Raw genomic sequence first — 14807 nt, 5'->3', positions numbered from 1 at the left:
CCACCTTCTCCCAATACATTTAATATCTTTGCAGCACTGCTGTGCGCTGGACCTGTGGCAGCTCATTTCATTTGGTGTGTAAAGTAGACTACTTTTAGTTTCCAGTTCTGTATGTGATATAATGGTACCAAACACACATTTTGTACTTAAATGTTTAATAGGTGTGGTTTTGTGGGTTTGTTTTGTTTTTTTGGGGGGGGGGCGGGATTGTGAAAAGGCACCAATGTCAAGGATTCCCTACACTGGTGGTATTTCAAGGTCCAAGGTCTAATCGTGATTTTTCAGGGTAGAAATATACATGCAAGCATAAACAAATTGGTTGTCTAGTGAGCCAAAATTTATTGGGGATAGGCTAAGAATTTTCTCTCTCTAAACTTTTAGTCTTCCTTATTACCGACTTTTGAATCAAGAGCTGTAGAAATAAAGCAACTCACTGATTCTTTTGAGAATCCATTTAGCAGACAAAACTATGAAGCCTTTCATTTTTGGACTACCTGCTGGACTTCATTTCATAGATCTTGTAACTCTCAGCCAGCACTGATGCCAACACTAAAATGATTCTTTGTGATAAACTATTAGGAGGGCAGTTCTAGTAGATTAGTTGCTGCTATGGTTTTTCTATTAGGAAAACTATATTTGGTCTCTGTTTTGAAGATGAATAGAAGGAAATGATGAGCTTGCTGGCCTTTACAAGTGACCTAACAGTTGTTCCATTTCCTGGGTTGATTTGATCTTTGATTTCATAACAGTTGTCCTAATACAGTATGATTGGTACCTCCATTGCTTACCAGTGTGCTAGATGGTACTTAGCACTGACTTAAATAAAGAGAGAATGCTCTTCCATTGTCATAAAATAAATAAATGTAACCTTGTCCTGTTACGGCTCTTTCATTAGGATGCTGAGCTTATCTTGGGAGTCATGGATTTTGTGGTTTCCTGCTTGGTTTGGATTGCTGCTTGTGGGAGGGGCAGTAGCAGCCACATGCCCTTCCTTCAAGAGAACTGAAAGGGAATAGGTAAAATGAGATTCACATTCTCAGCTGGTCTGAACTCCTGTTTGGTGCTTGTTCATATCATGTGGTGGAGGTGTGTTGAGGGTGAAGTCTGCACCTCTGTACAGTCAGTGAGTTTTACTAACAGTCTTAAAATTCTTTGCTTCTCAGAAGACCTCTTACTTTAATACTCCAGCAGTGTTCAGTGGGACACCAACTAGAAATTCCTTCTACTTGGAAGGGTTTTACACAATTTCAGGGCTTCGTTTCAATTGGCAGCCCAACTTCTGACAGCGTTGGTGCTTTCTTTTCAAATTTTATAGGCCATGTGGGATCCCTTTCATGTTATTTTCCCCAAATGAAACACTATTTAGTTGTAGGTACTCTAATAATCATGATGGTGTCCCAACTACTTCTACAGCGTATTCTAGAATGGCTTTTCAGTCATTTCATCAGCTATAACAGCAGGCTGCCTGTATTGCAGTATGAATTTTAAAAATGTTACCAGCTACTTGCACATTTTATGATGTGTCTGTTGCTCTAGATGTGCCCAGTTCGATGCTGGGAGACTTTTTTCTGATGCTACTACCAATGCTTGCTTATTTTTTTTATAGTAAACTTGATGATGATGCCTTTTCAAACTTGCAAATTGTGATTCGTAGTGGTATCTCATATTAGAAGCCCCAAATTAACATTTAGAAACTTAAACTCTTGAATGTTAACAGGTTGAATGAATGCTAGCACAGATTTCCCTTGTGCCCCAAATATGATGGAAGAGAGCTCTAAAACATGAACAGAGTGAGCCATGCAAACAATGTGTTGCAGAGAGTGTCTTAAAATTACTCCAGACTGGGATTTTGTGAAATATAATGGGCTGAACAAGGCTTGAACATTGGTTCTTTTTACCTTTTTTTCACTGAGTTCCCTTTATTTAAAAAAAAAAAAAGGAAAAAAACATTCTTCTTCTTTTTCTTTCTTTCTTTCAGGTCTCCCTCAATTTGATTTGTTTAAAACGATGCATTTATTGAATAGTAGCATTTCCATACTAGCAAATCCAATGCATGAAGGTGTCAAGGCTTTATCTTCTTATATGTGCTTGTAAATATAAAAGAATGATCCAATTGTATGGGAATCCAAGAAAGATTGTGTTTGCTTAAAATACTTTAGCCTAATTTCTCCTTCTTACAAAATCCTAGACTATAAAAAAAAAAAAAATTAGCAGACTCTTAGGGTATAAACAGGAAGTAATTGAACTGGTTAGCAACCCAGTAATAAATATGGCAAACAATTCTTGTCAGCTAATTTTTGGAGTGATGACCTCATAACTCACAAAAGACTAAGATTTGTTCCTAGCAAATAAATCCTGTGCTTAACGCTTCATATCCTGTATTTGAGAGTCCCTTGCCGACCACATCGGTTATTTCCATGTGAATATGCCAAAAATCTGAAGACAATCAAAATCAGACATGTAAATATTTAACCAAGTTAGCATTCCATTCTTCTGATTTCCAGGGTATCCAGTCCAAACACATGAGCTGTCCTTGTGTTGCTTGAAATGAAACACACAATCAGTAAGCCTATGTAATATGCATATGGGTTTTTTCATTAATTTTTAGGTGTCCTTGCTGGCCACGATAACCGTGTCAGTTGCTTAGGTGTGACTGATGATGGCATGGCAGTGGCAACAGGTTCATGGGATAGCTTCCTCAAGATCTGGAACTAAAGTCTGTAAGTATTTGGTTAATTAAGTATGCTCCTTTTTTCCAGCTTATAATAGCAGCAGTCCTTTCTTTCCCTGTTCAAAACATAGAGTGAAATTGTATTTATGGTGCAAACTTAATTTGGATTAGGAAAATAACTCTCTGAATGCATCTACACATGCACTTTACGGCAGACTAGACCAGCTGGCTTCACAGTAAAGCGTCACAGTTTACATGTGTGCCAGTATTAGGGCATAGTAAACCAACTCCACTATAGGACAGTACTGTCTTACAGCAGAATACTTGACTGTGCCGAAACGTGTGGATGCTGACCGTGGGTGTACATTGTACCCGTGAGCCCAACCAGCTAGGGGCCAGCTTCACCCTGGCTCAAATTGCTGTTGTCCTGGGCACACATGTAGATGCTGTGCCCTAGAGCAGTTGACTCTGGCTCAAACTGCTCAGAGTTGATTGCATCGCATTACTAGCATGTGTAGATGCATCCTCTAAAAACATTATCAATGTTTTTAACTTCCTGCAGTTCATTAAGGCTTTTAAAACTGCTACTTGGTTAGGGAAAACAATGTTTTTAGTGGGCAAGCGGAGAATGTTGTGGGGGTTTTAACTATCATGGAAAGGGCAAGTGTGTTGTTTTCAAACCCAGCAGGTAAATGTCATGGATGCAAATTTTGGTGGGAAGGAGGGCAGATACGAAAGAAGAGGGAGAGGGGGAACAGTTAAACCAGACAAATATCAATTCTACTGGTAACCTTAGAATTTAAGTTTAGCATATCAGAATGTAAAACTTAACATAATTTTTTGTGTGTTAGAAAAAGCAACGGACTCCACCGTGACTGGAAGACTTTTCCAACAGTTGAAAATTTAAAACAATAGCATATCCAATCCAACCATACTAACTTGGACCCCCATCTTCCCCAACTGCAAAGGGCAACATCTTTTCCATCTCCTATTGCTGAAATGAAGAGCACAATTACCTTTCCAAGAAGAATTTCTGTGGTTGTAACCAAAATGAAATTGTGCATTCCTTTTGGGACCATATTTTTGTCTTGAATTTAGAAAAAGAAACACTATCATAAAAGCATGTCCAGAAAATAAACTTGAGCGTAATTGTGAAACAGAATTAGCTTTCACTGTAGTTTCCAAGTTAAAGTCCAGGACTTTGTTTTCTTTCTCACGGTTTCAAATTTTGAAGTCATGTTTGTAGCAAGATTTTTTCACATTTCCTTTTTAAATACATTTCTTTATGGTCAATAATTGAGCAGAACAAGGGAGTCCTAACCCAGTGCATCTGGGGTTGTTAATGCTGTAAATTTAGTCCCTAATTTTTTTTATTTGTCTAGTCTCACAAATAATTGTTGCACAAAACATGGCGCATATAGAATAATGCTAAGAAGTAAGGTAACCAAGCACATGCTGTACAAGGTATTGAATGCTTGTTTCAAGAACATTTCACCTTTTATGGGTAGCAAACGGAAACTCTCAATCCCCCCCCCCCACCCCACTGATTTATTTTTTTATTTTTATTTTTATTTTTTTTTTAAATCTACTTTGTTTTTGTCCACTTGGAAGGGCAGTTTATATATCCTGACACTACCCCATAGTTTCCTCAACCAGGAATCTCTGTTTTCAAAAGAGACCTGCCCTACACTTGGGTATTCAGTAATTCTTTGTGTATGAAATGATGTACAAATCAATGTTTTGAAAATAATGATCTTGAACTTTCTAAGTTAAACAAACAAAAACTTTTTTTGATTGTTTGCCATATTGGGTGGGTTTACTCTTAGAATCGCATGCTGTAGAAATGCTAAAAAGTGCATATTGGACTAAGTCCTTAGATGTTTTTTTCTTTAAAGAAATAACCTGTTTAAAAACTGTAACCATTGCCGCTGTATTCATTTATTGTTGCTACTCTGTGCATAAATCTATGAAGAATTCAAGTACAAAGCTATGCACGTTTTGGAGTAGCGTGATTAAGTCACTTTTTTTTAAATTTTTTTTTAAAGAAACAGCCTGTTCAAACAATTGCTGTCAAAGATTCTGGGGTGTGGGAAGAGGGAACCCAGACCATTTTCTTTATAAAATAATTCCTCACAGCCCGTTCCTCTTGTAGGACAAGTCCTTTACATCTGATTAGAATCACTTTTGTAATGAACAGGTTTTCCTGGCTTTCTTTTCAAATAAAATGTTAAAAGCAGCAGCGTTTGGACAGCAGATTGTTCTGTTAAACTCTCTTCTCCTCCCTAGCAGCAGTAGTGGCTTTTCTCCATTCTGTTTTTTCTGCAACATTCTGTACAAAAAATGTGCTGTAATTGTGCGTTAGGCCTGGATTTGGCATAAAAAAGATGAATTCCCTCTTTCTCTCTTTCATGAAACTATTCTGTAGAGCTTTCTCCATACCCTGTATCCCTCTTCACCTTTTGTATTTAATTTTAAAGTCAGTGTACTTCAAGAAAGCTGGATGCAAGATAGATACTATATTAAAATGTAATGTTATTTAAGATGTAATAAAGCAGTTTGACATGAGTTTTGTGACTGATTTGTTCTCCAGCTTTATTGTCCTAATAGCCAAACTCCCTGACTGGGCAGAGCTGGAGTGATGAATTCAAATGGTCTGTATTGTGCCAACCTAATTAATCTTCCATTAATTTCAGCATTTTAAAGTGGTGGTGTTTTTCTTCCTGCCTGCCTGCAGTCTCATCAGCAAACCAGGGATTATGTTGCATAAGATGCTTAAAAAGTTGCATGTTCCCATTTTCTCTGAACAAAGAGATGCTGCTTTAGTGTCTTAGTGGCAAGCATGGAGAGGTATGTAGGGACTTAAACTGTTTCATCATCTCTCAGCCTTCTGGGTGCTAACTGAAACAAATGATGCGATACACAGTTACTATTAGTGACTGTCTGGGATTGTGGAATACATGCTAACATTGAGTTAATTAAGGATGTAGCAAGTATCTGGAGTTCAGCAGCAGCAAATATTTTTTTTCTCTGTTAAATAAGAGAGACATTTTTCTATTTGACTTCTGGAACTAGTTGAGAACTTAATCAAAAAATGCTGGTACAGGCAGTCATCGGACTTGTGGCACAGTCGGTTCCTGCAAACTGTCTTAAGTCGAAATGTTGTAACTTGGAACCAATTTTCCCATAGGAAACAATGTTACAAATGGGGGATTGGTTCCTGAACCAAAGCCCAATACCCTATTTTCACCAAAAATACCCCAGAATTTTGTACTTGATCAGTTATAGGTGAGTAATATAGCTACATTAATGTATTTATCTTGTAAATAGCAATGACATTGATTTGGAAGGACTTCTTTGAGGTGATTTTGCTGGACTTTTTGAAGGGTTCTTGGCTGGAGTCTTCTCAGGAGTCTCGGCTGCAGGTTTTTCTGGAGTCTTGTCTGCTTTCTTAAAGCGTCCAAGGAAGTTTGGACAGATGTTCTCCAGGGAGATGGGCAACACAGTGAACTTGTTCACTGGCATGGCATTGGATCAAGCATTATAAAGTCTAAACTAATATCAGAAAGGTGAAACAGGGTGTCAATTTATAAACGTAAGTATGTAATGTTGTAACTTGAAACATTGCAAGTCAAGGACTGCCTGTAGCTGTTCAAGCTTAGCCCTCAAGTGATGGTCACTAGCAAATGGATCATTTGATGCTCCTGGCCAAAGTATTTTTGAATGGTAGATACTACAGCAGGGGCTGGCAACCCCCAGCATATGTGCCAGAACGTGACGTGACGATATTTTGCTTGGCATGCTAGCCCTTGGTGTGGATAATGGGGTAGCTGTTTGGGGCCTGATTGTTCTTGTGGCAGTGCAGCCCTGGCCCCTTCCCCATCATCCACCCCAAGGCACACATGCGCCCACTGGCCACGAACTGGGCCAGGGCTCCGAAGGCCCCACGGCAGCTGCTTGCAGCCTCCCTGCTACGTGCCATGAGTAGCCTAGGCTCCATGGCAGGGGCCTGCCCAGATGCACGCATGCTTCAGGGCGGATGGTGTGAAAGGGACCAGGGCTGCGCCGCTGCAAGAAGGATCAGGCCCGCTGCAGCTCCCCCATCTGCCCCGGCACACCAACATCTTGCAAGTAGACATTGCTGGGTTTTTTGGCACTCTGCCCAAAAACATTGCCAGCCCCTGTACTATGGTGCCTAGATTTGCAACTGCTGAAGTGAGAAATAAAAGCAAGGGATATTTAATTATTTAGTTTTCTTACCTTTCTTTAGTTGGAAAAGTGTCTCTATATATTACAGTTATAATACATGTTGCGTGTGTATACCAACTTTCTGTACCAGCTGGGAGTGTGGTCTGTTGCATTCATTTACTAGGAGGGACTAACTGGTTCAGCTTGAGGCATGAGCTTTCATAAACAACCTACTTCCTCAGATGCTAACATACTAGTTCACTTACTGTTTTATTTTTTTAAATCTGATACTAAGATGGAAAGTGGGTGGCAACATAAAAGGAAAAATAAAGCCATGTAGAATGAATTGGTGTGTGAGTAAATACCTATATGTCCACCAAAAATATTAACAGCCCAATAGATAGTGACTTCTAAAAAGACTGTTTAAATGGCAGCTGATTTCTAATCCAGCAAAGTGAATTTAATATTATCTTTTAGTTAAAAGAAGTTATGTTTTTCATCCAAGTTAAAAATGGGAATCCCTTCAAATCTCTTTTCCAAAAAAAAAAAATTCCAACCCCATCACTTGGGATAAAACTAAACCTGAAACATTTCAGCCCAAAAAGAGATTTTTTTCAAAAGTCTGGAAAAGCTGGTTGTGTAATGAATTGAGTTGCAGTCTTAAATGTGAGCTTTTGAAACTCTCAACTTGTGGCTGGAAAAGCTTCAAATTTAATTTTAAATCTTGCAGTTCCAAGTGATATTGCCATTTCTTTCTATTCCCTTGATGCGTTTTTATTGCAGCTGATGTTTCAGCTGTGAGCTTCAATGTACTCTAAAATGGAACCAGTTCAATTATTCCTCCTTGCCATGTGCCCAAACGTACATCCCTGTGCTCTTATCCGTATGTTGATTTCTACCTCTAGCAGCTGCTAGGAATCGTTTTGCTGGTAATGGGATATTTGCCAAGACACTGACTGGGAGTGTCAGGAGGTTAATGTCTGAGTTGATTTCCCTGAAATTTAAACATGCTTAGATTTCTCTATTACAATTGTGTTTTACCTTTGCAATTTTTCTTTGTGCTTATTTAAACATTGATTTACTTCATTTTATGCATCTCTTGTATAATTAGGTTGTTATGCCGTAGGTGGAGGAAAGAAAGTCATGTGCAGCTTGACTTCTAGTTGTGCATCTCAACTCACTTCTGCTGTGGGCCAAGACCCTTAGATTTGAATACTCTCAGAGCTGGAATAAGTTTGGATATGAATCCAAAATGAAATTTGTTTTTGAAACAGGCCTTTCTCTCTGCTGCACTTGTTACCATTCAGATGACGAGACACTGCAGTTGTTTCTGTGTCTCCTAAACGAGTGCTGATCTGACAACTGACTTTTTCATGACATGCTTGTGCTGACTTGGAGCAAACTGGCAAGATTACCTGCATTAATCCCACAGTACTGTGGGGGGCAACCTCTTTTTGGCAGGCATGCCACAAATTAGCTCTGCACCCTCCCTAAATGTCACTCTAGTCCCTTTTCCCTGCCTGCTCTTCTTTCTGCTTCCTTCCCTGTTCTCCCTGCTCTACTTACTGCTCCGCTTTCTGCTTCCTGCCCTACCTCCCACTGTGCTGCTTGTCTTGTCCCTAACTGGCTGTGTCACACACAGGCTGCCAGTGCTACATGTGTGTGCTGCAGGTTGGCCATCACTGCCATAGGGTATTTCTACATGGCAGTCTTTTGAATAGAGATGGTACATGAGCTAGTTTGGATCCCAGAAGTAGTTTGATGCCAGCAGCGCACAGCTCTGCATAGGTAGCTTACTCTGGAAAGCATCAAGGCAAACTAGTCCATGCAGAGTTCCCCACTGGCCCAGTTAAGATTGCTCCTGGTATCTATGCTAGCTGATACAAAACGTGTGTGGCTGCCTCTCCATGGCAATGCACACATGACCTTGTCTGAAATGGGATGTTGTTTGCTGTGGTTAATAGCTTTTTTTCTTAAATGATTTTTCTCACATTTTTCTGTTAATGTCTTAAAAGGCTTTAATTCTACCAGAAAGCAATATCTGCTTGAAAGTAGGAAATAACTGCAAAAGTATCCCTTTGTCAAATATTCTATTCAAAAGGCAGTGTGAAGGCTAAGATTTTGGTGTGCTTCCAACCATTATTGAACCCACAGTATAGATTCAAGAATTCTTGAAACTACTTAAAGCACTGACGTTTTGTTGTACATGCCAAAAAAAAGTTTCTTCTTCCAGGAACTTCCAAAGTAAATAGAATAACTATTCACTGCAAAACCCTCACCAAATTCTAAGCAACTGTGTTTGAAGTGAGTCTATCATGTTGGGTCATGCTTCCTAGAAGGGTATGACGCTACTGTTTAAAACAGCTAAAATATAATTTCTTGTATTTTTCTGGAATGAAGGAGATGGAATAGGAAGAACAGACCAGTGGACAAGTCTGAAGCCAGTAAGTTCTGACTTGTATAACATTCTTGTTTAATCCTTTGAAAGGGAGAAAATAAATTGGTCACATCTTGGTTCTAAACATTGGTCCTGCCTAAGGAATGATGAGTGAAGCTGAGCAATTTGTAACATCCTTCACCCATCCTTGTGAAAGGAGGAAGGTACAACTTGCTGACCAAATAGCTCTTGTTCATTGTTCTGTAACAAAAGGGGAAAGCATTGCCCTAACCAAAAGACCAGATCCCTATAGATATAGGGTACCAAAACATCAGAAGTGTCCATCCTGATTTCTCTGCTGCTCTTCTCCATCTACCAGGAGATAGATAATGAAATCTGCACAGTTGAAATATTTGATTGCTACCTATTCTTGGGCAGATAACTAGTGTATTTGTTTACTGTCAGTGTTTGTAAGCTACTTAAACTTACTCTGATTGAATGAGTGTAAAGCTTGAAAGAGTCCTAAAAGCAGGCATGCACCACTCCTAATGCACTCTTTCTTCTCAGTATTATTAATAGAAGGATACAGAGCATCCAAAAATTGTCGAACTAGTCAAAACTATTTGAGCAGTAAATTAAAACAAGTGCTATGGGTGTCACTTAAAACAAGCCCTAACAAGCCCTTAATTCAGTTGTAATTTATTCTGCTGTGACTGGGTATTGTTCTAAGCTTTACCAATGAAGGCAAGCCATCTCCCCACAAGCAGATATTCAGCTAATCAGCAATTCCCTTGCTGCCTGATAGGGTGGGGCAGCATGTTGCATATGATTGGCAGATCCCTGGTATTCAGACATCAGACCATCAAAGTCTGTCCCATCTCTTGCCTTCTGCATCCCCCGCACCCCTATAAACGGGCTGCTTGGCTTTCTCTCAAAGGGTATAGCAGACGCATTCAGGAGACGGTGAGGCTGTCTGTTTTGTTCTTTCGGAAACTTGCAGCATACCATTAAAATATTCTGTTGGCTACATTGGAAGATTGGAAACCTCAGCCTCAAGGTTCAATCCCTTGTACAAATGTGCAACAAATTCCTTTATCCTTTTAAAAAAGGAATTGGCACTTGGAAGCTGGTCTGATGTATAACCTTACTAATCAAACAAGAAATTACAATCCTGAAACCTTGTGATTTAGGAATGAGAGTTCAGGCTCTCCAAAAAAAAAAAAAAAAAAAAAAAAAAAAAGCTGCAAATAAATTTCTGAAATGTTTAATGTGAGCTCCACTGTGTATAATTTAAATTCTGGTTTAATTTTAAAAAGCCAGTTAGGAAAAAAAGGAAAATTGTTGCCTGCCTCTCATGAGCTAATGGCACTAAAATTTGGAAAGTTGCTAATAGGACACAGTTCTTTTATTTCTAGGGTCTTGATATTTTAATTAATTATGAACGCCCATTGTTTCTGCTGGACTCGGGGAAAGGAGTATAGTCTCAAGGAATATAGTTCCCAAAAGCCAGTTGTCCCTACCAGAAAGTGCACTGCTCAAATTGATGCAAATTTCCTTGTTGGTGGTCTTGGCAGAGAGACCAAGGATGAAATGGCTATAAAAGTTTAACACCTTCTAATATAAAGCTATCCTGTCAAGTTCTCTTACTGAAGATGTGTCTTAGGCTTGTTATAAGTCAGGGGTCTGTAGTGTTTTGGGGCAGAATGCCAAAAACACCTGTAACCTCAACTTGAACGAGGCTGGGGTGCCAGGGGCGGATGGCAGGGGAGTTGCAAGGGGTCTGATCCTTGTTGTGGCAGCACAGCCCCAGCCCCTTCCCTGAGGCACTCGTGCCAAGCAAAATGCCTTCACTTGCTATGCTCCGGCACATGTGCCGGGGGTTGTCTTACCCCTGCTATAAGCCTTATACTTGTTCTTTTAAGCAAAATATGCTACACCAAACTGTTATACCAGGACTTCTGTCAGTGTAATGACATCCTCCCAAGAATCTTTGCCAACATTGTCAGGAGGGGAGGGGAGAAGGGAGAGGGAACATTTTTCATTGGTATAGCCAGTGGATCCAATTTAGCCTCAATTCAGTCAAGCTAGAGGAGCCTGAACTGTTACTTTCCATTCTTGTTCCTGGTCTTAAGCCCCACAGATCCCAAGTGGTTTGGGGGGAGGTTCAGACTGGGAACTGCTTTTCTTTGCTAACCACCCCGCCCTGGGGGGTGGGGAAAAATCACATCTTTAAATGTATCTTTCTTGAAGCATCCAAGATGCTTACTTACAAACAACTTCAGCTCAGGCTCCTGTCTTTAGCCATCCCCATCTTTCAGCAGCATTTAATTTCCTTGTTTTACAGAAGTGTGTGTTGAGAACACAAGCCACATAATTAAAGTTGCATAATATCATTTGCAAAGAGGGAAGCATCACCCTTGTTCACATATTCCAAAATTATCTGAATGGTAGAAATATTATTTCCCTTATAAAAAAAAAAAAAAAAAAGAAAGGCTCATTTAAGATCAAAGTCCCTGCCTGCCCCTTCCAATCTCCCAAAATGCGAACCGTGAGAAGTCTGCATTCATGCACTTTCAGGCTTAGGCCAAGTGAATTTTACCATAATTGAAAACAAAGGGAGGCTCTTTTTTTCTTTAATTATTTATAAGCCATTTGCCTTACATTAATGCTGCATGACATCATTGACCCTGAAGAGGCAGTCACCTGGTGAGTTGGAAGTGGAGAATGAAAAGTGTATTTGATGTCCCAGATTTAAAAATGACACAATACGCAAGGGAGAAAATAAAAAATGTCTATTGAAGAGGATGTATTATCCAGCCCATTAGACAACTCTCTCAATGGTATAAGATGGCAGCATTTTCAAAGTTCTTACAGTGTATAGACCCAGCTGTACACAAGGGTGCAACTCCATCTGGTGGCATAACTCAAAATAAAGCTAGAATAATTAGTTTAAAGGAAACCCATAGGGAAATGGTAGTCCATATGTTGCTGAGTTCTTTTTCAGGGTACAGGCTACTCTTCCTCCCCCCACTACCCCCATTTGTTACTGTTAAAAATCAGTTGAAAAATGCTAAATTTGGCATTGCAGATTTTCATGGAAAATACAAGAGGGTTTTGTTTTGACATTTTTCAGGAATTAATTTCAAAAAGAGAAAAATGAAATTTCAGCTTTCGAAATGCAAGATCCATGTTCCTGTTTAGTCCCTGTAAAAGGGAACAAATTAAATTTTCAAGGAAACAGGATAACTTCAACCGAAGAAAATTTTCCAAGAGAATTTTCAGTCAAACCTGTGCATTAAGAACAACACTGAAAATGTTGGCCATCACCAGTTTCCTTTTACTGCATGGCTTCTCTCCCTGCATGTTTTCCCCTTCTTTCCTGCTTTATTTGTAGGCTTGGCCCTCTACACTAAAACATCCTCTCTTTCCTTTACCTGTCTTGTCTGCTTTGTCAGCTTTTCTGTGGGTTTCTTTGCAGCTCATTATCAAGTTTTTTGGTAAATCATCATGGCCATGTAAGAATCTTTAAACACCTTACTATGCAAGAAGCAAGATCTAGAATTTAATACACCTTCATCAATAATCAGTTACTGACAAAGGATTTTATATTTTAAACTGATCTCGGTTCCAAAAAAGGTTGGGTTTTTCTGATAACTTAAACCAAATGGCTTTTTAAACAGTAATCATTTTGCAGGGAATGTGTTGATTAGAAGCACGCTGTCTTTAGAACATGCAGAAATGGAGAGGGTTTTCATTGGGTTGAACTTAATAAATATGCGTCCCTGCTAAAACGCATGTTTAGTGTCATCTAAAGAAGTCTAATTCCAGCTTATCTGCTGCTCATTTTATAGGACTGGGAACTCAAATGCCTTGCTAGCAAAGCAAGTACACAGCAAAGAATTGTTGCTTACTGTGGCCGGTGTTCGGAAGTGTGAGTCATGCTATTTAAAATGGAATTACATTTTTTAAAAAAATTTTAAGCTTGCATCAGTTTTCCCTGCAGTCCCTTAATTTGTTTCCATAATTACGATAGTTCAGCAAAGGAAAGACACAATCTAGAAGCCAGAGTCTAATAGCAAGTAAGTCTACATGCTGATCTCTTGATCGATTAGGGGGTCGGACTTGATGATCCTTTGAGGTCCCTTCCAATCCTAGCATCTATGAATTGATGAATTTCAGTTTATGGCACTGGCTTTTCATATGTGTTTGGAACATTCTCATTCCCCTGGTTATATGATCTAAAAATCATTTTATGCAGTGACTGGTATTTGGGGCTTCCAGGGCCTCAAACCTGCATTACGTGTTCATGGGGAAACTTTTAAGATGTTTGGAAAACTGAGGAGCGATGTGGTGCAAGAGCTGTTTGGTGTAGCAGAACTTCACGCACAACCTCAGGTGAAAACTTGGGCTGAAACTTTAAGTTTTATAAAAGACATGCACCCTCCCCCGCAACCCCCTTTGAGCCAGCTGGACATGCCATATTGTGAAGAGGCGGGTGAGCTCCATTTTGTGGCCCCATGCTCTGTGAATATTATCAGAAGTCACCTGAATCTTTGTATTTAAAATCCATCCATTGTTCCTTCTTCCTTCCTCATGCCTCCACAGACTTGTCAGAGTTACCGGTGCTTATTTTTGCCTTTGTACAATCTTTTGGAGGCTGACTTGGTTATTATTAGTTATTACAGTCTCGTTTGCACTTAGTGCCTGGAAGTGTTGACACTGACAGTTTGGGACCTCTGGTACGCTAGTGCCCTGAGCTGTGTTGGAACAAATTTCCATCTGCCTTGCGCTGAAATACAATAGCACTTCCTTTTTTACTCACGAGCACCGATTCCTTTAAATCTAGTATCAAAAGCTGTATGTGATTGCAATCACAGTTATATCACGGGAGACTATGCAACATAAATTTTGTATCTCGGGTCTGGTGTAGAATGTATTTTAAAAGACATTCAGAAAACTGGGTAAGCAAGTCCTTTCTTCTTATGGCTAAGTATGCTTGCCCTTGATCGTTTGTGTGTACCGGGGGTCCATGAAAGGTGCCAGATTTACAAGATGGAAACTGATGCGTCAGTTTAGCTAACACTATGTAAAAATGTTAATAGGCTTAGAGCAAAACAATGCCCAGTGTCATACAGGAGTCACTGAATCACCCTAATCTGGAAGTAATCGTCCAAAAGCGTCTTGACTCTGTTTTTAAAAGTGCTTTTCAAAGTAAATTCTGTATTGCAAGGCTTGGCAACCTGCAGCCTGTGGGCCAAATCTGGCTCATGGAATGGTTGGATCCGGCCCACAGAAGTGGAGCTGGGCTTCATTTTCAGGCATGCTTCCCCTTGCTGCCATGGGGATGAGCCTGGGTCGTAGCCAGGTTCTAGCAGGTACCCACTCGCATGCCCTCCTCTGATCCAGGGTGGATCTTTCGGGCCCACAGCCAGGAAAAGTTGCCATCCCTTGCTCTGTTGCGATGGCTGTCTCAAGGAAAGGGAAGAATCCCTTGCTGACAGATTGATGTTTCACATCCACAATGCCATTTTTATAGGATCACCTATCCATCTAAGGTTGCAAAAAGACCTGAAT

At 39.8% G+C, this 14807-nt stretch overlaps 1 protein-coding gene across 2 annotated transcripts in view; it reads left to right on the top strand.

The window, feature by feature from the left end:
• The window catches only part of GNB1 (G protein subunit beta 1), a 93472-nt gene extending 88236 nt beyond the window's left edge, over positions 1-5236 (top strand). For both annotated transcript variants that reach the window (XM_090023419.1, XM_090023420.1), the window contains exons 11-12: positions 2609-2720; positions 3523-5236. In XM_090023419.1, coding sequence (XP_089879545.1) covers positions 2609-2715 — 107 coding nt within the window. In that variant the 3' untranslated portion in view covers positions 2716-2720; positions 3523-5236. The remainder of the gene's footprint in view (positions 1-2608; positions 2721-3522) is intronic.
• The last annotated feature ends 9571 nt before the right edge of the window (positions 5237-14807 follow it).

This window comes from Crocodylus siamensis, chromosome 12 (genome assembly GCF_052110815.1).
Source record: "Crocodylus siamensis isolate JL-2025a chromosome 12, ASM5211081v1, whole genome shotgun sequence".
NCBI lineage: Eukaryota > Metazoa > Chordata > Crocodylia > Crocodylidae > Crocodylus > Crocodylus siamensis.
This window is presented reverse-complemented; position numbering and strand designations above follow the sequence as displayed.